The sequence below is a fragment of the Dama dama genome, chromosome 19 (assembly GCF_033118175.1).
Source record: "Dama dama isolate Ldn47 chromosome 19, ASM3311817v1, whole genome shotgun sequence".
Classification (NCBI taxonomy): domain Eukaryota; kingdom Metazoa; phylum Chordata; class Mammalia; order Artiodactyla; family Cervidae; genus Dama; species Dama dama.
Window position 1 is genome coordinate 45,916,129 of NC_083699.1, and position 25,806 is coordinate 45,941,934.

Consider the following 25,806-nt stretch of genomic DNA (forward strand, 5'->3'; position numbering starts at 1 on the left):
CCCGATCCCCCCTCCCACCTCCCTCTCCACCCGATTCCTCTGGGTCTTCCCAGCGCACCAGGCCCGAGCACTTGTCTCATGCATCCCACCTGGGCTGGTGATCTGTTTCACCATAGATAATATACATGCTGTTCTTTTGAAACATCCCACCCTCACCTTCTCCCACAGAGTCCAAAAGTCTGTTCTGTACTTCTGTGTCTCTTTTTCTGTTTTGCATATAGGGTTGTCGTTACCATCTTTCTAAATTCCATATATATGTGTTAGTATGCTGTAATGTTCCTTACCTTTCTGGCTTACTTCACTCTGTATAATGGGCTCCAGTTTCATCCATCTCATTAGAACTGGTTCAAATGAATTCTTTTTAACGGCCGAGTAATATTCCATGGTGTATATGTACCACAGCTTCCTTATCCATTCATCTGCTGATGGGCATCTAGGTTGCTTCCATGTCCTGGCTATTATAAACAGTGCTGCGATGAACATTGGGGTATACTTGTCTCTTTCAGATCTGGTTTCCTCGGTGTGTATGCCCAGCAGTGGGATTGCTGGGTCATATGGCAGTTCTATTTCCAGTTTTTCAAGAAATCTCCACACTGTTTTCCATAGCGGCTGTACACAGTTTGCATTCCCACCAACAGTGTAAGAGGGTTCCCTTTTCTCCACACCCTCTCCAGCATTTATTGCTTGTAGACTTTTGGATATCCAGGTCATTCTAATGCTCATGGAAATTTGACCAGCACTGTCAAAGAACTGGAGTTCTGCCTGGGGGTGGAGTAGGAGAAGGGGGAATGCTCTGCCAAGAAGGATACGCCATTTTGGGACAGCAGATCCCTCTGAGAATCAGAGGAAGGTCAAGGGTCCTTGTCCCAGGAAAAAGCGCCCATGATGACCAATGTTCACCTGCAACTTTAGGGCTTTCACAGAGCCCTGAAGAGCCTGAAGACCACGGGCTGAGTCTGTAAGGAATTCCCAAGTCTTAATTCATGAATAATTTAGTGGAGGAAGAGTAGCAAGGGGTTTATAATTTTAAAAAATATCCAAGTCTGAAGCCATGGGCTGCCATTCTAGAGGCCTCTTCAGAGCCTGGACAAGGCTTTGGTCACGGTGGCCAGGGCCAGGTCTCAGTTTCCATCCCACCCACCCGCCTTGCATTGTTCTCCAAATTCCCTGGTGACCTAAGCAGACACCCTGGAGCAGGCAACAAGGAGCAGCTTCCTCGAGCTGAACCAGGCCTGCTTGCCTGTCTGCCTGCTTTTCTTTAGTCCCAGAAAAGCCAAAATTAGTCTCACTTTTGTTTCTTTTCTCAGGAGCCTCTACATTGTATCTCAGGAAAGGATTATTGTGCTCTGGGGACCCTATCTTATCGTGGGGGAGGTGATGAGTGAAAGGAAAATGGTCTTTGACAAATTGGTTGAATTCGGGCAATCACATGACTTTCCAGTAATTGCCCACCACTGCTTCAGTGAGGCTATTGTTTCAGCTCCCAAATATTTAGCCAAGTAGGAGGCTGGGGAGGGCTGGGGAGCCATCAGAGAGGTTTAAGAGCTTGATAATGTGGGGAAAGGACTTTTTGGGGGGAGATCCTCTGATATTTTGATGGAAATAGTGATACCCAGGAGACTCTGGCCCCCTGACTTCTTTATTACTGAGTTCTTTGGGGTTAAGCTGACACCTTAGGATCACTTAGAGAATTTGGAGAGAGAGGGAAAGATTCCTTTGGAGGGGTGGAATCCAGAGGCCATGAGCATGTGAGCCTTGTATGATTGGGCAATCACTTACCTCATGGCTGGACAGGCTGCCTCTCTGATGCCTCTGGAGCAATTTTACTTCTCACAATGAGCACTGCTCTGAAAAACAAAATCAGGCAGAGTGAGCCAGGGGGCAAAAGTGACTTGAACTGTCAGAGCTAAAGTTTTCACAGGAAAAATTCAAGGCACAATCAGGCATTTGCCCTCAGACAACTTTTCAAAAATTCCTGCATCTCTGGGGAGAGAGAGAGCTCCTGTTGACCTCAGCCAGGCTTGCTCAGCTTGACATCAAGGGACATTTGGGAGATGAGGCCAGTGGCGGCGGCAGCATGTGAGAATGTTGTGTTATCGACGGGGAACACTTTTCCCCTGGGCTCATGCGGTCATCTGTCTGATATGCTTGTGGGTGGAGGTGGGCAGAGGGGAAGGGTGTGTCCAGTCACCGGCGACAGAAAACAGCCATGAGGTCATCGGAGTCCAAGGCTTTCCTCACTGACCGGTGGCAGCAATTGTCTTCCCAGCTTGCGTTCCCAGGGGTTCACCTCCGCTCCCATGGAGGGTTCTGATACTGGGATTTCTGCTTTGGACATATATTTTCTTCTATCCGATAGCCAGATAGGGGTTATATTATTTGGCAAGAGATTTGAGTTTTAATGCTGAGAAGTGCACAGATGACAACTCCTTCCTGTCTCAGCCTTCCTGAGAAGCCCCCTTGCCTCGCATAAGCCCCTGCTTAGGCACCACTGTGTGGGCAGCCCTCTACCCTCTTTGCACACACCCTCCCCATGGGTCCCTTTCTTGGCATCTCATGAGGATTTGAGATTCCTCCCCTCTCTCCCACCCCCAGATCTCCTGAATTTTAAAACTTGAGGATCTGTGTGATGGGCAGGCCCTGGTGATTCTGCTGCATTGAGTTTGGGAATCATTCAGCCAGCTGATCTCGGGGACAGATTTAGCTCTGGCATTCTTGGATTGAAATGTTCTGCGGGATAGCAGGCTCCAGGGAGTAAGCCCCAGCCTCCCACTGGCACAGTTGAGTTCTAATAATCATTAGCTCTCTGTCTTCTTACTTTAGTGATTCTTAACCCTGGCAGCATATCAGAATCATGTGTGGAATTTAAAAAAAATTACATATGATTTCTAAGCAGAGGGTAGATGTGGGGCGGGGGGGGGGGGGGGGCAGTTCTCCTCTCTTCTCTAAAAAGCAGAAAAAAGGGCTTTATAAACCCCAGCAGTGGTTTCATCAGAAAGTTACCTGTTTGCACCTGCTAATCTCTTTGGGAATCTCCCTAATGAGGACCAGGCATTTGGGGCCACAGAGGACAGACAGCCTTCTGAGCAAAGAGGGGCATGGGAACCCCATGATTTGCCCAAATGACTTCTTTTCAAAGAGTAGCCTTCTTAGGGAAAGGGATGTGCTCAGATGCTTTAGGTTCCAAGAAGATCAAAGAAACCTCGGACCCTTGGGTAGATAGTTGCAGGGAAGGAGGTAGGAAAGGCAATTCTGGCTCTGCCAGCTGGTGGGGCTGGAACCGGGTCTGACTCAGCATTGTGGAGCCAGCTGGTGTCCTGGGAGGAGGCTGTGGAGGCGAACTGCTGTATTAGGAGACCACAGTTAGCAAAGGGGAAGGCAGTGGTTCCCTCTCCAAGGGCTAGGGCTGGGCCTGAAAAGCTGCTGGGAGCATCGGGGCACCAGTTGAGGCGGCGGCAGGACCAGCGTCCAATAGTGACACCATGAGGCAGCTAGCAGACACAGCACAAGTCGTGATATATGCTAATATTTCTTTGGTGTGGTTAAATCAGCACCGATCTAAGTGCCAAGCCCTTATTCATTCCTTTAATAACAGCTCTGTGAGGGAGTTATTATCACCCTTTTGTAAAGAAAAGGAAATTGAGGCACGGAGGTTATAAGAGAGTAGCCAGCAGGCTGTGAACTGGGCAGTCTGGCTCCAGAGCCCACATCCTTAACTGCCAGACAGGCCTCGCTGCCTCCATAACATTAGCCACTGTTTCCTGAGTGCTTACTACATGCTATTAGTTCTCTGTGCTCACCACTATCTTATGAGGTAGGAGCTGGTTTTCTTCCCATTTCACAGATAAGGAAAGTGAGGTTCACAGAAGATTTATTAGTGGACTGCTCATCATTATTCTCTCCCATTCTGGGAATGAAGGCCAGCCTAATCCCACCTAATCTCACCATGGTTCCTCTGTTTTTGGGAACTTCTAAGCCTTTAGGATTCTTAGAAAACTGCAGTTAAGTGAGACTCTCGACTAGGGGATCCTAGGTCTCTTGCAATAAAACAAGTGCGGTCTTTAAAGGGGAACTGGAAAAACAAAAGTGAGACAATATTTTTACCTCCAAGCAGATCACACCAATTTCAGGAGTCCTGCCCCAGATTTACTGAATGAGACTGCATGAAGGATGGGGCCAGGAAATGTGAGTTGAAAACAAAACCAAAAACAAACCACAGGTGATGCTGGTGCGCAGTCAGGGCTGAGAATTACTGCCTTTATTTCACAGTAGTATTTTACATCCTCAATGACCCAGCAGCAGTGGTTTCAGGAACTGTTTCTAGTTTCCAAATCCTCCTGCTTAGAAGGAAGCTGCGGGTGGGAGCTGACTAGAGGGAAGGAGCTGGCTAAAGACTGGGGGCAGAGAAGCCAAGCCCAGGAGGCCCAACACTCACAACCACGTGCTCTGTGTTCATGCCCTCTGCTGTCCTTCTGTACTTGGAAACCAGTCTGTTGAAAGACAGTCTCAAATGTCTTATCCTTGGTGAACACTTCTCCTGTCCAGCTGGCCCTCCTGGCCTTGCTGCCACGAAGGCTTGCACCCTGGGAGACCCAGCACAACACTCCTTCTGTGTTCTCCCCGCACCAGGCAAGACATGCTGGCAGGACTGGGTAATTTTTCACCTGCTCCCTGGCCCAGCAGGGTGTTTGAGACATAGTCCATTCTCAGAAGTGCTAGCTGACTGAGCAGAAGAGAAAGGAGGAAGGGAAGGGTGAAGACAGAGGGATGGGGAAGCCAGAAAGGGCCAAGTGCTGAGCAAGGATGGAGGATGGCCAGCGAAATTGTATTTAGGGCTGACCCCTTGAGCATTTGTGATCTCTGTTTGGACCCATGGCATACGCCAGTCTAGGCTATCTCCTGGCCACCCAGGAACTGTGGGCAGAGGACCGACAGAGTTAGGAAAAATTTTATGACTTCACCAAGAAGCATGACTTACTTGTGTGGATGCTTCTACTAACCCTAGGAGATAAGTAGGGTAGATGTTAATAACCTCATTTTATATCTGAGGAAATGAAGGATCAGGAAGCTAAAAAACAGGGATTTTCCTGGAGGTCCAGTGGTTAGGATTTTGCACTTTCACTGCAGGGGACCAGAGTTCAGTCCCTGGTTGGGGAACTGAGATCCTGCATGCTACATGCAAAAAAAAAAAAGGAAAAGAAAGTTAACTAATATGTTCAAGGTCACATGACCAATAAGCAGAGGATGGGATAATCCAAATTCCTTGCTAGTTCAAAAGTAGCTTAGATTCTTAAAATTGGAAGAGCCCTGGAATATCATCTGACCCATCTCTAGTCAGTAATGCCCCTTCCCCAAAACACTTCAGAGGAGGGGTGATGGAGCTGTGTGGGATAACTTTTAGTACCAGGGAACTCCTTGCCTCCACTGCAGCTGGGACAGAACCATAGGCAAGTTCTTTTTGCACCAGCTCAATCCTCTCCTCCTGAAGATCAGCCAAAGGCATGGCTCCCTTTCCACTCTGTCCACTCTGCTCTACTGCCCCTGAGATGCCAAGGCTGACATCCAGGACTGAGTGGGGGCCCTCCTGTGTGGCGCGCTGACAGAGGGCCACCCATGCTCACTCAGCCAGGACAGCGACTCAGCCGGAACAATGTGGATGAGTCACGACTTGCCTATGGGGATCTATTTCCCAGTTACAGTATATCAAAGAGGCAACATTCTCAGCCACTCTCTGCCTGTTCAGGAGAAGTTAGAGCATCTCAAAGCATCTCCATCCTGCCTCCTCAGAAGTTGGAAAGGTTTTACTCATACAACCTCATAATAAAAATGTACTCAAGGTGGGAGAGAGGCTCAGGAGGGAGGGGATATATGAATATGGCTGATTCACATTGTTGTATGGCGGAATCCAACACAACATTGTAAAGCAATCATCTTCTAATTAAACATAAAATTTTAAAAAATGTACTCAGGGTCTAAAAGACATCCAGGTGAGTTTGGCCTGAAGAGGAGGGAAAGCTACAAAAGAAATTGCTTCATGCTTAGGGAGTCATGATAATGACTGACAGTTCGATGGCCTTTGGGAGTTGAAAAACCCTTTCATGGTTTGTTTTTGGGTTTTGCAACCTATCAGTAAGGCAGATGGGAGAAAAGGAAATAATTTTGTGTCTGTGTGTGCAAACAAGAATAAGAGAATCGGTCCCTGAGCTGGCGAGTGGTGGTATCAGGACTTGCCCCCAGGCCTTCTGGGTCTGAGGTCACTGACTTTGGCCAGAGTAAGCCCTTGAGGGACCACCCAGGTGCTGACAGTACCAGGCTCACATGTGCTGCCGCTCAGGCTCAGCGCCAGCCACTCCCACTGGGACTGGTGGCAGCACTTCTGAGTCTGGCGCTTTATTGCATACTATCTTATCTCAATAGGAAAAGGCAATTCAGGGGAAGAATTTCCTTGTCACCGTGCTCCCAGCTTTCCATTGTTCAGCTTTCTCAGCCCTGGTTCATCCCCTGGATCTGACAATTACTCATATCCATGGAGGTGCCTTATCAGGGCTGTCTAAGATACAGGGCCTATTTTTCTCTCAGTACCAGATAAACTGGAATCTGTTCACCCTTTATGGCCTGATATCATCCCACAATCAGCCAGCTCAGAAGCCAGTTTGCACAGGGAAGCTGCTTGAACAGCAGTCTCTAGTAATCCAGTAGTTTCCTTCACAAAGCCCTAGAATTTCAGGGTCCTCTACAGGCCAGGGTGATGGAGAGCCACCTCTTGGTGAAGCTGACTGTGAGAGTCTTCACTCCTGTACTTCCGCCCTCAAATTTTACTCTGAAAAACTTCCAACCTACAGAAAAGTTGCAAGAATGACATGATGCACATGCTTATACTATTCACCTGGATTCATCAGTTGACCCCATCTCATCACGTTTGTTTTACCTTTCATATATAGCTGAACAATACATACTTTTTCTTGTCTGACCATTTCAAAGTGGCCAAATCATGATGCTTCTCTCCTAAATAGCTGGCATGTCTATCTGAAGAATAGGGGGTTCTTCTACACAACCATAATACTATTACCACTCTGAAGAAAATGAAATAATAATGTTAGCTAATATGCAGCACACGCTCCAATGTCCTCGATCTTGGTAATATGAACTTCATATCCTGGTTAAGGTGATATCCTCACATCGCCCCCACAGTAATATGCAGATTTCATCATTGTACAGGGATCCATTTCCATTTGTAATTAATAGAGTAATTAGCAGGGTGTGATGAAATAAAATCTCTTTTAAGACAGGACAAGAAAACTTAAACATAAAATCCTCTCTCTGCATCCAGTTGCAACTCCTCCCTCTCCTTAATGTGCAGTGAGTATCTGCAATACACATACACCAGAACTTCCCAATGATGGGAGTGCCTCTTAACTGTAAAGTTCACTTTTACCCTTGTTTCCAACACTAGTTATGTAAATTCCTTGAAGATCTGCATTTTTTGCCAAATTTCCCAAATTTCTGTAGTGGGTCGTGCTAACTTTAAGCCCACTTTGCACAAGTTTACCTGGACTACGTAAACTTGGTGAACTTTATGTAAAACATTAGTATGTCATTTTGATGTATTTACTGTCCTTTGTTTTAAGAATGACTTCTAACAGAAGAACAGCTCTCAGAGCTTTCTGAGAGTCTGTTTCCTGGGTTATAATCTTCAGTTTGGTTCAAATAAAATTCCCTTATTTTCTTCTTAGGTCGATTGTTAACTGAATTTTCATACACAAGAGGTACTTTGTAACCCTGTGAATATCTTCTCATGAGTTTTTAGCAATTATTGAGGTCCTTGCCTGTCAAATATTATTATGATGGATCACTTTGTTTTTAACCCCCCCAAAAATATTCATTATGAAAAAGGTATAAAATACTGAAAAGTATAATGAAAGTATAATTTCTACATCCACACAGAGAGCAAGATGAAAATACATGCACAACGCATAGTTACTTATAAGCTTCCTCTTCTAATATTTACTTCCTCTTCTAATATTTACATGAATGTTATTTGGGGGAGCATATAGGTATTTATAACTTTCTTCAGTTTATTTTGTATAATTATATGATAAACAATACTAATTTTAAAAGTTTATAATATTCTGTAACAACCTATGGGGAAAGAATCTGAAAAGGAATCTGAAAGTAAATCTGATTTACTTTATTGTACAACTGAAACTAACACAACATTGTAAATCAACTATACTCCGATAAAAAATTTTCTAAATGTTAATGAAGCACCAAAAAGTATTAAAAAGCATAACATTTACAAATATATCCATGACAGTTACTTATGTATATTAAAATATATATTTTTTCATATGCCTCTTTTCTTATTCATACTAAAGAAAGTGAAAGTGTTAGTCGCTCAGTCGTGTCTGACTCTTTGCAACCCCATATACTGTGGCCCACCAGGCTCCTCTGTCCATGGAATTCTCCAGGCAAGAATACTGGAGTGGGTTGCCATTTTCTTCTCCAGGGGATCTTCCTGACCCAGGGATCGAACCCACATCTCCTGCATTGTAGGTGGATTCTTTACCATCTGAGCCACCAGGGGGCTCAAACTACAGAACTCTCAAAAAAAAAAAAAAAAAAAAAAAAAATCTGTCCTTTTAGTCTTCCCGCCTTGCTTTTAAACAACAACTAGGCTTTCATATTTTCTCAGGGGCTCTCTCCTGTCTGTTTTCCCTGGTTTGAGAATCATTGCTATCTGGTCTCCCTTTATTGTTCTTTGGTCTTGAGGGATGTGATGATCAGCAACGAGCTGGAACTACAGCAGCTGCTTGAGCCAAGGGATTTCTCTTGAAACCAAAGGTTTATGCTGCAAACTTGAAAGGGAAGAGAATTTAGGGGGAAATATTTTTAAACTGGGGAATGTATTCAACTGCTTCTACAGTAAAGAAACCACTACTACAAGAATCCACATAGTCCCCTTACTATAGAAAGTCTCATAAAAAGACTCTTTTGATATTGTCAGTGAACAATGTTTTAAAAATAACTGCTAATAATGGCACACTCTCTTGGATTCTCCTTTTGTTGCCTGACATTGTCTTCTGCAGATTTTTCTTTTCATGTTAGAACTGGGAATTCAAGTTGTGAGAATGAGCAAGCCACTCAGGCACTGAACTAGGTGATTTCAAGGTAATTCAGATCTGTTCCTCTGTGGTCTTCTAGGTCTAATACCCAAATAGTGTTTGTTCATCAAAGTATAATGTTTAATCTTTCCAAACAAGTGGGGTTTTGAGGCTTTATCACTTTTGCGCCTGTTTTAAATACATTTATGAAAACATCTCACACAAATAGAAAGGCTTTAAAAGTAATTTCCTTAGGGCAATGTTCTCAAAGGATCACTTGAGGAGCTTGTTAAAGATTCCCAGACCCTGGGACTTCCCTGGTGGTCCAGTGGTTAAGACTCTGCACTTCCAAGCAGGGGGCTCCATGTCTGGTGGAACTAAGATCCTGCATAACTCAGTGCTGCAAAAAACAAACAAACAAAAACAAATGAACAAAAAACAAACCCCCAAAGATTCCCAGGCCCTGCCCAGATCTAGGAAATCACTGGGGTGGAGCCTAAGAGCCTATTATTTGAACAAATATCACACACCCCAGAGCTTTAGGACATACATATTCCACAGTGCACTTGCTGATCAGAAAGAAAGGCCTATGGGATAGCTCTTCTCACATGAGATCAGGCTGTCCTTGGGAAAGACAGTGGCAGCTGCAGTGCAGGAGAGCCCTTTTTCCGGTTGTGGGTTTAGAAAATCTCTGAGACTTGCATTGGAGATGCTCCAAGTACTAGGACACCTGCAGGAGAGATAAAAGGATGAGGGTCAAGGTCAAGTCCAGAGCCCAGGCAGGACTAGCTAGGCTGCTCTGAGAGCAGATGCGACCTGTTGCAGGCAGGACTTAGAAGCTGGAGGCTAGATCAAGAAAAACAGCAAGAGGAAAGGGCCCTGGCACAAAAGATTCCACAGTACAAGCAGGATGTAAAGACAGTTTTGACAAACAGTTGTCAACATCCCATGGTGTCTCATTAGCTTGTACTTAATGGAAGTTGGAGATAATCTAGCCAAGAAAAACAAAACAAAAACAGTATAACCTTGGACGCTTACAGCTGGAAAGCACATTTGAAATCAAACCCAAAGGAGAAAACTGCTAGAACAAACAAAGCAGTCTTTAAAAAAAAAAAAAAAAAGAGTGGGTGGGTGGACCATTGCGGGCAGAAGGGAGGAGCAGGGCACGATGTTTTCCTTTACAAGCTTTTTGTTACAATCTGATTCTCTTTTTAAAAACCGTGTACCTGTACTATTTAAAAAAAACACCGTATCTTAAATATATTTAAAAACAGAATCTGCTCTGCAGTACACCCTAAAGGATGCTGAACGACCTCAAATACTTTGAGAATGGTAATCTCGTGATTATCCCCTTACAAAACAAGCGGTGTGAAATGTACCCCAGGAGCCGTCCTCTGCAGTTCCCCCAAGGCCCGGGCGCGGCGGCGGAGAGGTAGGAAGCCGCATACAGCCGGGACTGCGGGGCCGGCACATGCAGGATTCGCGACTAGCGTCGGGCGGTGGCTGCACAGTGCGCACGCGCCGAGGCGCACAGGCCCTCTCTTCCCGGAAGTTGGCGGGCGGTGGTTTGAATGGATCGCAGGCTGCCGGGGTCTGGCAGAATCCCAGAGGGAAAGGTAGCAAGTAGGAGCTGGGATTCACTTCTCATGGTGCCACTAGGGGCCTCCCTCCCCGTCACAACTTGTGGAAGCCACTTACTGCCCCACTAAGGCAGTGTGGAGGGTGAGAAGGGGGCGAGCGCCCCTGACCCAGGATAGGGACTTAGCTCTGCTGCAATCACATAAGAAAAGCCTTTCTTTTTCTTAATGATTGATGAGTTCTTTTTCTGTCACTGTGGAAAATATTATTCATATATCATATTTAAGACTTTTCAGTACTGGAAGGAAACTGCAGACATTTTTAATGTCATATACTGTGATCTCTTGTTACAGCAAAACTTGGACTCTTCATAAAAGGGGGATTTTATCTTAAACGGATAGTAAAATCCAAACAGAAGTACATATGATATAATGAAACCTATTTTTAAAGTGTATCTAAAATTTCTCTTGATAGTGCCTCTTTCTTAAGAGTTTATGAACATGTCAGTCTTCTGTAGGAAAGAATTCACTGGCATATTCATAAAAGGGAAAAAAGGACAGAAATTTGTCCTTTCATTTTACAGATGAGGAAATTGTGACCAGAAAAGGAAATGACTTGACAAGGATCTCACTGAAGCAGACCTAGGAACTGGAGCCCAGCCATGCTTCTTGCCTCTCCTGGCTCTGAGGGAACTCATACCCCATTGTAACAATCACATGAGTGTGGCATCAGGAGATTGTTCATACATCTCTTCATCATACTGAAGTACTGGGGGAGATAAGGGGATTGGTTCTTCAGGGTCTAGACAGATTTTAAGAAAATTTTACTGATAACAGTTCCCCCTAAATCCCAAAGAAAGATTTCTTTTTTGGGGAGATTAAAATGGGTGAAAAAAAAATTTTTTTTTAAGTAGCTTAAGCAGGGGCCGGAAAACCACTCAATCACTTATTGGGGTTGTTGTCAGGCTCTTCACTCTTCTGAAGTTTCTTCCATCTGACGGTGTGATTCTTTGGTTACCAACTGGCTTTTCGGACATATGTAGCCAGGAATTATAGGGAGGAAGGAAACAAATCCTTCTTCAATGTCTACTTTGAGTCATGAGTGTTAGTAGTGTTATGCATTCCATACATATTACTTACTCTTCACAACATGCTTTCTAGATAGCTATTATTCTCAGTCTACCCCAAGAGTTCACCAAGTTTAAGTAACAAGCTCCAAGCCATGCAGATAAGAGGCAGCACAACTACTATTATACCATCTCTTGTGTTCAGATAAATGGGTAGGAGAGGAGGGTTACACAATTGGTTCCCACCTTCTCCCTAGTGTAGGTAACCTCTTTGCACTGCTCTGTGAGTCTTCAGGGCAATTAACTCCCATTATCATCCTGGTCTGACTGACAGTTAGGGATGGAGGTGCAACAGAGGCCCAGGGCAAGAATCCTCTTACTAGGAGGAAGGCATTTTGGCTGGCACTTCTTCGCAAAGGCTCCAGAGTTACAGAACTTCAAATAACAGGCAGGTTCTCATTAAACAATGAGGCCAAACTTTGCTTCCAAAATTCTCAGTTTAAAGGTTCACTCTGGATGAAGAGACTTGGGAGTCTGTTTTGAGACAAGCTCGGACAATGATAATAAAAAATGGTTTGTGAAGGAAGAGGCTGGGACAATGGGTTCTAAAGAGATGGTCAACATCTAGAGCTCAAGCAATTTGTGCTGGTCAAAGCCGGCAAGATCACTTGATGTTCTTGAATGAATGGACATTCCCATCAGGATCCAACCAATTTCTGGGAGCATAAGCCAGTCTCCCCTTGGGGGGAGGGGACTTGCTAAAGGCAAACTCCAAGGATGTCATCCTATTCCCATGCCTTTTACCTTTCCAAAGATAAAAGCTTTTTCTTCCCTGCTGTCACCAATCAGATTAAACACACTCCCCAAGTTCGTACTGTATCCATGACTGTACATTTCTGCTTCCTGAAAAGTTGTGGCTGTAGGGATGTAAAACTGACCAATCAGCTGTGGCTGATCTGAGGCATGCCAGCCAGCTTCCTACTCTATCTTCCAGTAGCTACCAGTCAGCTATAGAATTAAGTACCAACTCCCAGTTCCTCTCCAGCCTCTTCCCCTCTCTCTACTCCCATTCTGGCTACATCAGAGTCTTCTTTCCTTGGCTAGATTCCCCCCTTCCCTGCTTCCAATTCTCTGTGTGGTTTCATCTTCTGGAATGTTCTCCTAACTCCCTAACCCTGCCCCCAACTCAAAGTTTCATCTTCCATCAAAGTACAGCTTCAGTGATTAAGATCACAAAGCAAGACCAACTTTAGCAAACTCCGTTACAAGACAACCAGGAAGAAAGAAAAGAAAAAAAAAAAAGACAACCAGGGTCCAAAGCAACTGGATAAATAGGGTGGCTTTAGGTTCACTTCTAGTTCACAGGTCACCCAGGGAATTGATTAGAATCTATGCAGAGACCTGTAGAATCAAACTGCTTCCCTGAGGCACCCCCTCTTTCATGCTGGTGGGACTTGCACTACCCCTTTGGAGCAACTGGGCAGCTGCAGCTGAATCACACAGGCTGCCAGGGGCCAGCCGAGAGCAGAGCTGTGTTTCTTGGCATTTCTCCCAGATCCCCTCGTGGCCGACTTTGAAGGCTGTGCTGGGATTCAGATGTATCCCTGAGCTCCATGGTGAAATACTGTAGTTCTCTCAATCAGGATTTATTCATTCCAGTGTTCCTCCCACCTTAGCTCCAAAATAAACCTGCAAGAGGATTTTGGTGCTTGAATTTAACACTTCCGGCCATGCCTCTTACCCTTTGCGTGCTTTCAGCTACCTTCTAAGGCAGACAGTCCCATCACCTGCAGACCCTGCTCCAGCACACACTTTGCCAGATTGGAGCAAGTCCTCGCACCTAGAGCAATTCGCTTTGCTTGCCTTTGCAATACCAGTGATCTTGTAAACACTTGGCTGATCAAACAGTCCTCTCTCAACTTTCAGCAGGAAACTCTACTGGGTTACTGGAGGGCAGTAGCCAGGTCCCATCAGAACTTGTCATTGTGTCCTAGACACCCAGACTATGGGCCCACTGCTCGCTAGGCTTAGCCAGGTCTTGCAGAATGGGGCTTTACTGAGATCCAAACATATTAGCTGCTTGTTAGATGAACTCATTCACAGCAGATATTCAGAGTATGGCTGACTCCAAAGGGAAAGGGAAAAGAGGGCCCAAAGTCCTTTAGATTATATGTCAAAGCACGAGTGGTTTGTGACAAACTGCAGATCCTTAGAACAAACTTTGGGCATATTCAAGTCTGTCCAGTGGGCCCAAAGTCTTAGCTCCATTCTGAGCCATAGTGCAGACCATTCAAGCTCCATGACAGCTCCTGGTTCCTCACTTTCATGGGCAGCCTTGGCAGAAGCTTAATTCCTACCACGGCTGTCCCTGCAGGTTGATCCCTGCTCAGCTCCTGACAAATGCTTGACCTTGGTCTCTGGGTTGCTGAGTTGGCTCCAGAAAGTGTTATTCATCAGAGGGCAAGTCCACTGGCTTCACAGACCACCTGTGTACCTGTGATCTGAGTGTCTCCATGCTGTCTTTGTTCCCTCCAAGGTTTACATCTTCAGGATCCCACTGTGGAAAGAAGACACAAGAGGTACCTTGGTGGACTAGACCCTTCCTATCTCTTACGGTTCCCCCGACAGCTCCAGTCCTGGTTCTCAAGGCCCAGGCACAGATAAGAATAAACAGATAAGGACAGGTTAACCAGGCCTGTGATTCTAGGACCTAACAGGGCAAGTGTAACTTTAAATCAAGGAATTAACAGACAGCTACCCTGAATAGATCAGTCCTACTTCCCCTCCCATTCTCTATTCCCCCTGTCTTCACCAAGTCCTTCTCTAGTGAGCCTGAAGCATGTTCCCTTTATCCTAAGAATTTCCATCTCTATGCCAGACTTATTCCTAGAAAAGACCAGGAAAACTCAACCTATTCTTTATGGCCCAGGTAAGTTCCTTCTTTTCCAAGAAGCCTATCCTGATACCCACTGAGCTCTTACCCTCTTCTCTGTACTGCTTGTATCACTAGTTTGCGGCTGATCATGGGAAGTCCTACCCTTTGCCTGAGTGTCTACTTTGTCCTGAGGTAGATAACAGAGCCCCTTACGAGTAGGGCACTAGTCTACCCTTGTCCCCCACCCCCCATATGGTGCTTCTTCTGAACTTGAGGTCAGCCAACTCGTCAAAAACACTTAAAACCTAATCCAGAGTGGTGGTCACTGCCAGTGAATATTTCATCACTCTGACTCAGACAAGTATGGGAAACCGAAATTTGCAGGAGTAGGAGTAAAAGGTTAAAAAAAAAATAGGTGAGCACACAAGTACTGATGAAGCTATATGCAAAGTCTTCCTATTGTTCTAATAGGATGGATAAGAGAGAAAGCTCTGTATGGGGGCCAAGAGCAAGGGAATCCTTAGTGATTCCAGCCACAGAGGTATGTGGGGGTCAGGCTCAATTCTCTTCTGTGGGTCTTAATTTCTCCATGTGTGCTCTGGGAGTCTGAACCAGGAACTAGATAATATGAGCTCTCATTTCTGAGTTTCTATGACTGGTCATTCTGAGTCACAAGGTTGCATTTGAAGGTATCAAAAGACCCAGGAAACAACAAGCAAAGGCCACATAGGATGTGTCAGCCCAGGCCAGACAATCTATTTGGGCAAGAAAATAGAGCCAGGCATCGATATGCACTCAAGAAAAATGCTCCTCCAGCTGCTCAAACATGAATCAAATGATCCAGTCCTTAGAAGGTCAGGACAAGGTCCTCAAGGCTCCTTGACAGACAACGCCTGCAGCCTGCCAGTTATAAAACACAAATTGTAGCTCTGAACAGAAAGAGTCCAGTTTAATTCGTGATTTACTGATAATAACTGAATTGATTCTACTACTTGGTCAGGAGAAACAGCATCGCGTTAAAATGACCACCTCACCTTCCAGTCACCCTGCTGGTGAGGGCCCGAGCTGATCTGTGGGTGTCTGGGGCTGTGTCAGGCCCTGCCGGTTTCTCATCTACCTGTGGTTGCAGACTTGGGGGGATACCTCTAGGCAAATCCCTTCCAGATGTTATCAGAGATGCCAAGTAAAAGAGCTCCCTGGCCCCTCGGTCTCCAAGACCCAGTCGCCTAGCAGCGGAAGCAGGGGCCTGGTCCATTCTCTGAGAATGGACGGTGTGCTCCTGGGTGAATTCTATGTTCAAGCGGAGACCCACGTGCTAGATCTTGTTTTGGACCAGCCTTACCAGGAGGGCCCAGGGTGCTTATCAAAAAGGCTCCCTTGACCCCATCTGTAGTTTGGGATCTAAGACTTGGCACTTGAACAAGCTCCTAGGGTGATTCTTAGCCACCCTGATGTATCAGAACCACTGTTCCAGCTCCTAAAATGTCTTCTTAAGAGTTATCCTTGCTACTCCTGACCAGTTCAGCTGCCGGGAAACAGAAACTCTGATGAGGTGCACTCTTTAAACTGGAATGAAACCTTCAAAAACATTTTAAATCTCTTCCTTCTGAATTCCCAGAATAATGTGTTTTTAAATGTCTTTTTAAGTAATAAAAACATCACTGGAATCCAGGCATTCAGAGAATTGAGCAAAAGATAATCTACTCTCTTATCATAAAAACAAAAAACATCCTGGGAGGTGACAGGCACAGGTGGCTGTCATGAATCATGTGCTCATTTGTCACTTGGAGGCGAGGATGGAAGGGAGACAGGAGCCAGCTGCCCAAGGTCTCCAAGTGACAACAGAGGGGAATGTTGATCTCTGCTCTCGCAGCCACTCCCAGCACCATTACCGTTAGGGAGCTGCCGGGCTTCCTCCTGTTCAGAGACTTTTGTTCCAAGCACATTTCTTCCTTGGGTCATGCATCTTCTCTGAGTCCCCACTAGATGGTTCAGACAAAGCAGAAAGAACTCTGAACTGAAAGAGCCTGGAAAGAACCTCAGCTTTCAGACTCTCCTCTTATTTTCAGATATTTTTTTTTCCCCTAGAGGAATTTGGCATGGGCCCAGCCATCTAAGAGGGGCTCACAAAAACAGGAACTGAAATCAAGCCACAGGAAGTCCCTTCTGGAATAAAGAGAGAGCACAATTGTCCATACCTGCTCCGAGATTAGGGCTTCCCAATACTTCTGCTGCAGAATAAAAAGAGATAAAGAAAAAAAGTGTTGAATAGAGTTTGCCACCATCCCTGAGCAGAGCAGAGATCAGCGCCAGCCTGTCAGCTCCGTGAGCCAGGAGCCTGGCCTTCCACTGGGCTGGAGGCAAAGGAGCAGCTGACTTCAGCAAGCAAGAAGGCAGCAGCTACTAGCGGCTCCAATTTAGTTAAATGGTCACTAGGATAATTGTGATAATTATGAAGGGCTTGAAAAAGATTATCATCTATACAGATTTTTTAATTACTATTATTAGGACATTATTATTAGACATAACAATGAAAATTCCATTTATTAACCACATGGCTGAGATGAGTCAACTCGAAACCATAAAACTAAGAAAGAAAGATGTAAATAAAATCTTCACCTTGAAACTACGGGGTATTTGCTACCACCCAAGATTCATTTTTAATCAGCCTTTACTGTACAGTTGGTTCCACCCCAAGCCTCAAATATATCTGCTTCAGGTTCTTAAGAACCTGTCATCTGCTCTCATTCCTCCGGCACCTCCTGCAGTGCCCGGGACATGTGGTGTGTGTGTGTGTGTGTGTGTGTGTGTGTGTGTGTGTGTGTAGCTGTGTTATCTGAATTAAGTTTATAAAAACTTTATTGAACACCTCTATTTGTCTGCTGATAACTGCTAGCCCAGAGATGGGGCTCTGCCATATGTGTGTGTGTTGGGGGGGGGGGGGGGCGGGGAGGCGGGGTGGAGTTCCACTCCGGGCCAGGGCTGGAGGAAGGGGTGGAGCAGGCAGAGAGGTGTCCCAGGCTGTGCTGGCAGAGCTCTGCCCCAGGCTCACACCCAGGGCACCTGGAAGGCCCGGGGCAAAGGGCAGAGACCCCACCTTGACTCTGAGGAGGGCAGAGAAGGGGCACCAAGGCTGGGTTCTTGGTCAGTGCCCCCACACAGGCTCCCTACCCCTCACTGGGCAGGATGTGGTGGCCCCAGCAGGAGAGAGGGCAGCATATGCGGGGTGGGCGAGGCAGAAATGAAGCCTGACAGTCTTCTCCCCAGTTCTTCCCTCTTCCCCTGCCTTCCCTCCCCCCACCTCCCCACCCCGTGAAGTCCTTCCCCCTTTTTGCAGGAGGACAGAATGTACTTCAAAAACCTGAGTCACCACTGACTTCAGCTGTACCACACCTTTTTCTTTTGAACAGCTTTTAAATTATAAGGTTTTCAATCATACACAAAAGTAAAACAATAACACCCATGGACACATCCTCCTTCATTTGTTCTAGCTCCCCCAAGTTTTCATTTGCTGAAGTATTTTAAAGTAAATAATGTCATCTGTAAATACTTCAGTATGTATCTTATAGATCAGGACTTAAAAAAAAATCCTAAGCACAATGTCATTATTATACCTAACAAAATTGTTATAATTCTACAGCATTCTTTTTTAATGACATCCTGCTGGAGGGAACATAAACTGAAAAACAAAAGATTAATTGGAGAAGATACAAAATTACTAAAAATGATGGTTCCCCATACACTGCAAAAGACGGAATGTTGATGACAACATAGGGATTGAAAAAGTTACATAACTTCTGCAAATGTAATGGAAATAAAACAAGAGGTGAAAGAAAGAATGGTAACCTTCATCTTTCTTTAGAAAATACAGATGTTCATGTAAAATATAATTGGTGATGTGTGATTACCACAGTGAGTTTTGTTGTTTGTTTTAAAAAAATTACTAAATTCAGTGTGATATACTGGATTATATTCTGGAACAGAATAAGAATTTTAATGGAGAAGCTGGTGTAATTCAACTAAAGTCTGTACTTTAGTTAACAGTAATGTACTACCGGAATAATGTTAATTTCTCAGTTCTGACACATGCAGCATGGTGGTGCAATGTGTTGATCTTAGGGGGAATGGAGTGAAGGTAAACAAGAACTCTCTGCACTACCTTTGCAACTTTTCTGTAAATCTAAAATTATTCCCAAATAAAAAATGTATTTAAAGACAAGCAAACAAATAAAGAAGCTGGAGTCCTCCAACTAGGGTTGAAATGAAACCTTGAAACCTCCCTTCCAAAATCTTCAGCAACCTAAAATTTCAGAAGAGTGCCCTCTAGTGGAAGTAGTAGCCAGGATTTCTTTTTCAAGTTCCTTTCTAAACCAATGAGAATGTCCCTAAGGAGTACAATTAATCCAAATCTTTGTAACTGAGGTCTTTCTCCACCCCTTACGAAAAAAAGTGAAAATAACTAACATTTTTGTAGTCTTTTCCCTGTTTCAGGAGCAAAATTTGTTCATTTTTGTATAGAAACTTTTTAAGAAACCAAACTGAAGACTGCTCATAATTCTATCCCTGAAAGAGAGCCCTTATGATTTAACTCTCTGAAACACACACACACAAATTAAATTATGCAAATTGCTTTTCTCTCTTAACACAGAATAAGCATTTCTATATACCCTTAAATTGTCTCTAGGACCACAATTCCATCACTTTCACGAACCACAGCACACAGTATTTCAATTCAGCTCATTGCTAAAAGTATACATTTTTGTGTTCTGAAATCTGCCCCCAGGTCATCTGCTAACTTCTTTGTTCCTGAAGACTCTGAGGTGTATCTCAGCCACTGAGGAGAGTCACTTTCCAGATTGGCAGCTGAATGAGCCCCCAGAGACCATCTGTCCAACTCCCTCCTTATATTTAAGGAGAAGAGACTTCCCCAAGCCTGGGGTGGTGAAATGTTGCTGGACTCAGGACCTGTTATAAAGGGTTTTTTTTTGTTTTTTTCTGATCATAAAGTTTTGAGACTGGCCAGATACACACCAGCTACAGTTCGGTCTTAGATTTCATTAAGTAGATTTCCTTTTTTATTTTCCTCACACCTCTCAGGCTTTTAAACCTTCCACTGTACACTTCAATATTTCATCCTATTTCTTTAGTTAATTAAGCAGTTCTGTAGCACTTAACTTGGGATCAAACATGGCTTCACCTCTCATACATTCTTTCCACCTCTCTACCAGCTCTCTACCTCTCTACCTTATGATTATACAGTGGAAGTGACAAATAGATTCAAGGGATTAGATCTGATAAACAGAATGCCTGAAGAACTATGGTCAGAGGTTCATGACACTGTACAGAGATCAAGACCATCCCCAGAAAAAGAAATGCAAAAAAGCAAAATGGTTGTCTGAGGAGGCCTTACAAATAGCTGAGAAAAGTAGAGAAACTAAAGATAAAGGAGAAAAGGAAAGATATACCCATTTGAATGCAGAGTTCCAAAGAATAGCAAGGAGAGATAAGAAAGCCTTCCTCAGTGATCAATGCAAAGAAATACAGGAAAACAATAGAATGGGAAAAACTAGAGATCTCTTCAAGAAAATTAGCAATACCAAGGGAACATTTCATGCAAACATGGGCACAAAAAAGGACAGATGGACCTAACAGAAGCAGAAGATATTAAGAAGAGGTGGCAAGAATACACAGAACTATACAAAAAAACCTTCATGACCCACATAACCACAATGGTGTGACCACTCACCTAGAGCCAGACATCCTGGAATGCAACGCCAAGTGGGCCTTAGGAAGCATCACTATGAACAAAGCTGGTGGAGGTGATGGAATTCCAGTTGAGCTATTTCAAATCCTAAAACTTGATGCTGTGAAAGTGCTGCACTCAGCTTGCCAGCAAATTTGGAAAACTCAGCAGAGGCCACAGGACTGGGAAAGATCTGTTTTCATTTCAATCCCAAAGAAAGGCAACACCAAAGAATACTCAAACTACCACACAATTGCACTCATCTCACAAGCTAGCAAAGTAATGCTCAGAATTCTCCAAGCGAGGCTTCAACAGTACATGAACTGTGAACTTCCAGATGTTCAAGCTGGATTTAGAAAAGGCAGAGGAACCAGAGATCAAATTGACAACATCTGTTGGATCATTGAAAAAGCAAGAGAGTTCCAGAGAAACATCTACTTCTGTTTTCTTGACTATGCCAAAGACTTTGACTGTGTGGATCACAACAAACTGTGGAAAATTCTTCAAGAGATGGGAATACCAGACCACCTGACCTGCCTCCTGAGAAATCTGTATGCAGGTCAGGAAGCAACAGTTAGAACTGGACATGGAACAACAGATGGGTTCCAAATTGGGGAAGGAGTACGTCAAGACTGTGTATTGTCACCCTGCTTATTTAACTTATATGCAGAGTACATCATGAGAAACGCTGGGCTGGATGAAGCACAAGCTGGAATCAAGATTGCCAGGAGAAGTATCAATAACCTCAGATATGCAGATGACACCACCCTTATGGCAGAAAGAAAATAAGAACTAAAGAATCTCTTGATGAAAGTGAAAGAGGAGAGTGAAAAAGTTGGCTTAAAACTCAACATTCAGAAAACTAAGATTATGGCATCTGGTCCCATCACTTCATGGCAAATAGATGGGGAAACAATGGAAACAGTGACAGACTTTCTTTTCTTGGGCTCCCAAATCACTGCAGATGGTGAATGCAACCATGAAATTAAATGACATTTGCTCCTTGGAAGAAAAGTTATGACCAACCTAGACAGCATATTAAAAAGCAGAGACATTACTTTGCCAACAAAGATCCATCTAGTCAAAGCTATGGTTTTTCCAGTAGTCATGTATGGATGTGAGAGTTGGACTGTAAAGAAAGCTGAGCACCGAAAAATTGATGCTTTTGAACTGTGGTATTGGAAAAGACTCTTGAAAGTCTCTTGGAGAGCAAGGAGATCCAACCAGTCCATCCTAAAGGAAATCAGTCTTGAATATTCATTGGAAGGACTGATGCTGAAGCTGAAACTCCAATACTTTGGCCATCTGATGCAAAGAACTGACTCACTGGAAAAGACCCTGATGCTGGGAAAGATTGAAGGTGGGAGGAGAAGGGGACGGCAGAGGATCGGATGGTTGGACAGTATCACCGACTTGATGGTCATGAGTTTGAGCAAGCTCCGGGAGTTGGTGATGGGCAGGGAAGCCTGGCGCTGCAGTCCACGGAGTTGGAAAGAGTCGGACATGACTGAGCAACTGAACTGACCAGCTCAAACTTCCTACTCAGCTCTTCCTTCCTGGTCTGTAGCGAGTAAAATGGGATGTGAGATAGCAAAATGGGTCACAAGCCATGGAGTGCTATGTGCAAGGCCCCTGGTGACCTGGATCAGTGAGAGAGAAGTTCTGACCCATGGTGGGCCGGTTTCCTTGATAAAGATGACAGTTTCACTGCAGGGACATGCCAAGGTTGGCATGAAGGGTCGAGATGGGGAAGCCATGTGTATCACAACGGTGGGCAGCAGGGGTTGGGAAGAAGGCCCTTTTCGCTCCAGTCACAGGGATTCCTAGAGTTTGGTTCAGCCAAACTCTAGGACCAGCAGGCAACCTTGGTCCTGGCAACCTTGGTTCCTATTCCTGATTCTTTAAAAATCTTTTTTACCCTTTAAAATATGAGATATAGCTGACATATGACACTGTATATTTGTGGGGTTTTTTGGAAGAAATTTTACCATTCATGTGCTGCTCAGAACCAAAGAACTGATTCAGTGTGACTAACCTCCGCCTGCCTCCCCCAGCTGTACACCTTCACACGTAGAGTCACTTGCTAAGTGGGACCCGAAAAGACGACCTGGTCCACAGCTGAGCGTCTGTGGGAACAGTGCTTTGTCAGAGCCTCACCGGCTCCCCGAGCTCATCATCTTCACTTACAGAGCAAGTGAGAAAAAGGAACGGCACTGCCTGGCTCAGGGGCTCCAGGGCCAGCGTGGGGGTCCAGCCCACCTGCAGCCTTCTGTCCACCGCACTGCATCTAGATCCGTTGACAGGTTTGCAGAGCCCCAGCAGCACCCCCATTTGATCCTCACAATCTCTGTAATGTAGGCAGGGCAGGCCTCCTGATTCCTGTTTACAAAGGGAGAAACTCAAACCCAAGGAGTCCAGTGCAGAAGCATGGCCACCAGGCAGGTGAGAGCCTAACCAGCCCCACCCCTGCTCAGCGCCCTCTCTTCTGCTCAGCTCTAATGCCCTCCGGGCCCAGTGGAGAGTCTTTCCTCACCCCCGGGGGAACTGGCTGACTCTCCACACATTTCCAAACATACCATCTCTCCTGGCTATAGGGCACATAGGAGCACAGATCTGGGCAGGGCAGATACCACACCCTGAACTTGATTTCTAGCCTTTGGGGCCTATTGGCATGTTCTGGCCTCTTTCTTCATACTTACATGTATTTTCTTTTAAAACTGGGACTTTTAGAGTCAGTGTGTATGGGCGTGTTAGTCTCTCAGTCGTATTTCACTCTTTGCTCCTCTGTCCATGGGATTCTCCAGGCAAGAATACTGGAGTGGGTTGTCATGCCCTCCTCCAGGGGATCTTCCCAACCCAGGGATCGAACCCAGGTCTCCCACATAGCAGCCAGATTCTTTAATGTCTGAGCCACCAGGGATGATGTGTATGTTCTTTTTATTAACTAATTGTTTTTTCCTTAAAAGAATGATGTGGCTTTAAGAATGACAAACATCAGAGGCTTCTGTCCTGACCTGCGGGTGCTGGAAGCTGGGTCTGGAACAAGCAGTGCTTGTTGTCAAGGTTGTCAAGAGCCTCAGGCACAGAATTAGCAGGACACGGGGGCTGGGACTGGAGCCTCTTCAGCCAGCCATCTGATATCTGGTGTTTGGCTCTGTACACACACACACACACACACACACACACACACACACTCTGTGCCGGCTCCAGCCAGTCATTCTCAACATGCAGATTTTCTTTCATTGACAGAAACAGGCCCCCTGCAGAATTCCTACAAAGCTGCTTACAGCAGGTCGACAGCATCGCTCGGAAGCACAGAAGGAAAAAAAATGACTAAGTGCTCCTTCCTCACCAAGAGGCACTCAGTCTTTTCTTGCATCCCAGAGGCTAGCAGGGGGAAGCCTGTAAAGGCACGGAAGTACCTCAATGCGAGGGTGAGCCTGCACTCATGAAGCAGGGGCTGGCCACTGTCCTGGCGAGGGAGGAGGCTGGCTGGAAAGTCCTGCTCCCTGTGGGCCTGGCCCCCCACCCACAGACTGAGGCTGCTGACCCCTCCTCCACAGGTGCCCAGGATGCCCTCGGACGGCCATGCTAGGAGGGGGCTGCCTCGTGTGTAATGGCTGAGGGAGTGAGTGGGCACAGTCCCCGTGGAGCGTGTCCTCTCTGGTGGAGACATGCAGAAATCCGTGCAGCCCACTCAAATGACCTCTCTACTGAGTCACGGGTCACACTCAGGTTCTGTCGCCGTTCATCTGGTGCCCTGACCAGCCCAGCTGGTGCACACTTCGAGGATCAGTGAAAATAACCCAATTCTCCCTCCAGGCAAGTTTCCACATCTTATCTGTCTGGTCCGTCCCTTCTCTTGTGTGTTCTGCATCACTGGAATTCCTTGTAAAACCCAATGTTTTATCCTGCTGTTAGACAGGGCCTTGCCTGAGAACAAAGGCAGAGCACAAGAGAGTCCTATGGAGAGTTTTTAATCTGTAAAATGGGAACAACCGATAATAGACTCGGTCCTGCCTACTGCCCTGGGGAGTTCCTGCTGAGGCAGTGGGGTGTAGTGGGTATGGGTAACGACAGGGTTTCTGAGCCAGGACTTCTGAGCCAGGTTCAGATCCCCAGGTCTGCCAATTATAACTATGACGATGGTGATGATGTTTTCTTGGGCATGTTACTTAAACTCACTTAATCCCAGTTTTCTCTTCTGGGAAACAAATATGTAAAGGTCTTTGCCTCGGGCTATTAGAAGGATTATACCAAACAGTGTTTGTAAAGTATAGAACATATCATGTGTGGCTCATGACACAACCTCAGTCACTGTGAGCAATGGTCTTAAAATGCTTAGTGAGCTGAGTGATGTGGATACAGTGTATGCTGTATTGAGGGGCCATTCTTCTCTCCACCTCCCCCAGCATGGCAGGAAGTAGGTCTTCAAATCCCTCAGTATGTGCCCCAAAGCCACCAAGCCACCCTCTGAGAGTTAAGTCACAAAACTATAAAGGTCAAAGACCACACAGGAGGTAAACACATCACCTTAGCGACACAGAGTGGCTCCAGGGCCTCACAGTGGGAGTGCACAAACGTTCCCTTCTGTACCCGACGGTCAGGCAGAAGCCCAGCTGGTTGGCAACAGACACAGACAATGAGAGGAGGTCAAGGGCACGGATGCCTACTGTGGCCAAAGAGTGGGGACAGATGCCCCGGGTGCTGCAGCCCAGTGTTACAAAACATTTGAACTGTGCAACGCTGGGAGCAAGAGAGGCTGCAAACCATAGGAAGTGGCGACCTGGGGCCCAGCATCTGACCACAGGCCTCAGTTCCTTTGGTGTGTGGTCTGGAGGAGCAAGGTCATGATCAGGCTGTGGCCAATCTACCAAGGGCCTCCCAGCTGGTGAGGTGGGTCAGGCCAGCTCCCCTGTCCTCACAAGGTTTTCTTTCAAATCCCGCCCACCTCAGAATATGTTTGCTGAATGAGTGTGTGACGGAACAGGTGGGTGAATGCAGCATCCCACTCATCAAGTAAAATATGCTCTTGCTCCCCTTCAACCATCAAGGATCCAGAATCTTTAAGAAATACTGCTCTGGGGAAAAAAAAAAAAAAGAAATACTGCTCTGAAAAGCCAGGGAGACCACCCTGTCCCACCACCCTAAGCTGCTGCTGGTTGATTGACAGGCTTGCAGCTTAATTTTCATCATTACACCTTCCAAATTTGGAAAACTCAGCAGTGGCCACAGGACTGGAAAAGGTCAGTTTTCATTCCAATCCCAAAGAAAGGTAATGTCAAAGAATGCTCAAACTACCACACAATTGCACTCATCTCACACACTAGCAAAGTAATGCTCAAAATTCTCCAAGCCAGGCTTCAACAGTACATGATCTGTGAACTTCCAGATGTTCAAGCTGGATTTAGAAAAGGCAGAGGAACCAGAGATCAAATTGACA

General features: G+C 45.5%; 1 protein-coding gene across 5 annotated transcripts in view; it reads right to left on the reverse strand.

Moving 5' to 3' along the window:
• Window positions 1-7,943: 7,943 nt before the first annotated feature.
• TMEM44 (transmembrane protein 44) overlaps window positions 7,944-25,806 on the reverse strand; it is a 47,279-nt gene continuing 29,416 nt past the window's right edge. Inside the window, exons 10-13 of one of the 5 annotated variants that reach the window (XM_061166854.1) lie at window positions 16,819-16,851; window positions 14,240-14,302; window positions 9,652-9,831; window positions 7,944-9,501 (exon numbers count right to left, since the gene is read on the reverse strand). In XM_061166854.1, the coding sequence (XP_061022837.1) occupies window positions 9,823-9,831; window positions 14,240-14,302; window positions 16,819-16,851 (105 nt within the window). In that variant the 3' untranslated portion in view covers window positions 7,944-9,501; window positions 9,652-9,822. Of the gene's footprint in view, window positions 9,502-9,651; window positions 9,832-13,375; window positions 14,303-16,818; window positions 16,852-25,806 lie in introns of those variants that run through there. The other 4 variants (XM_061166853.1, XM_061166852.1, XM_061166855.1 and 1 more) reach the window with 4 other exon arrangements.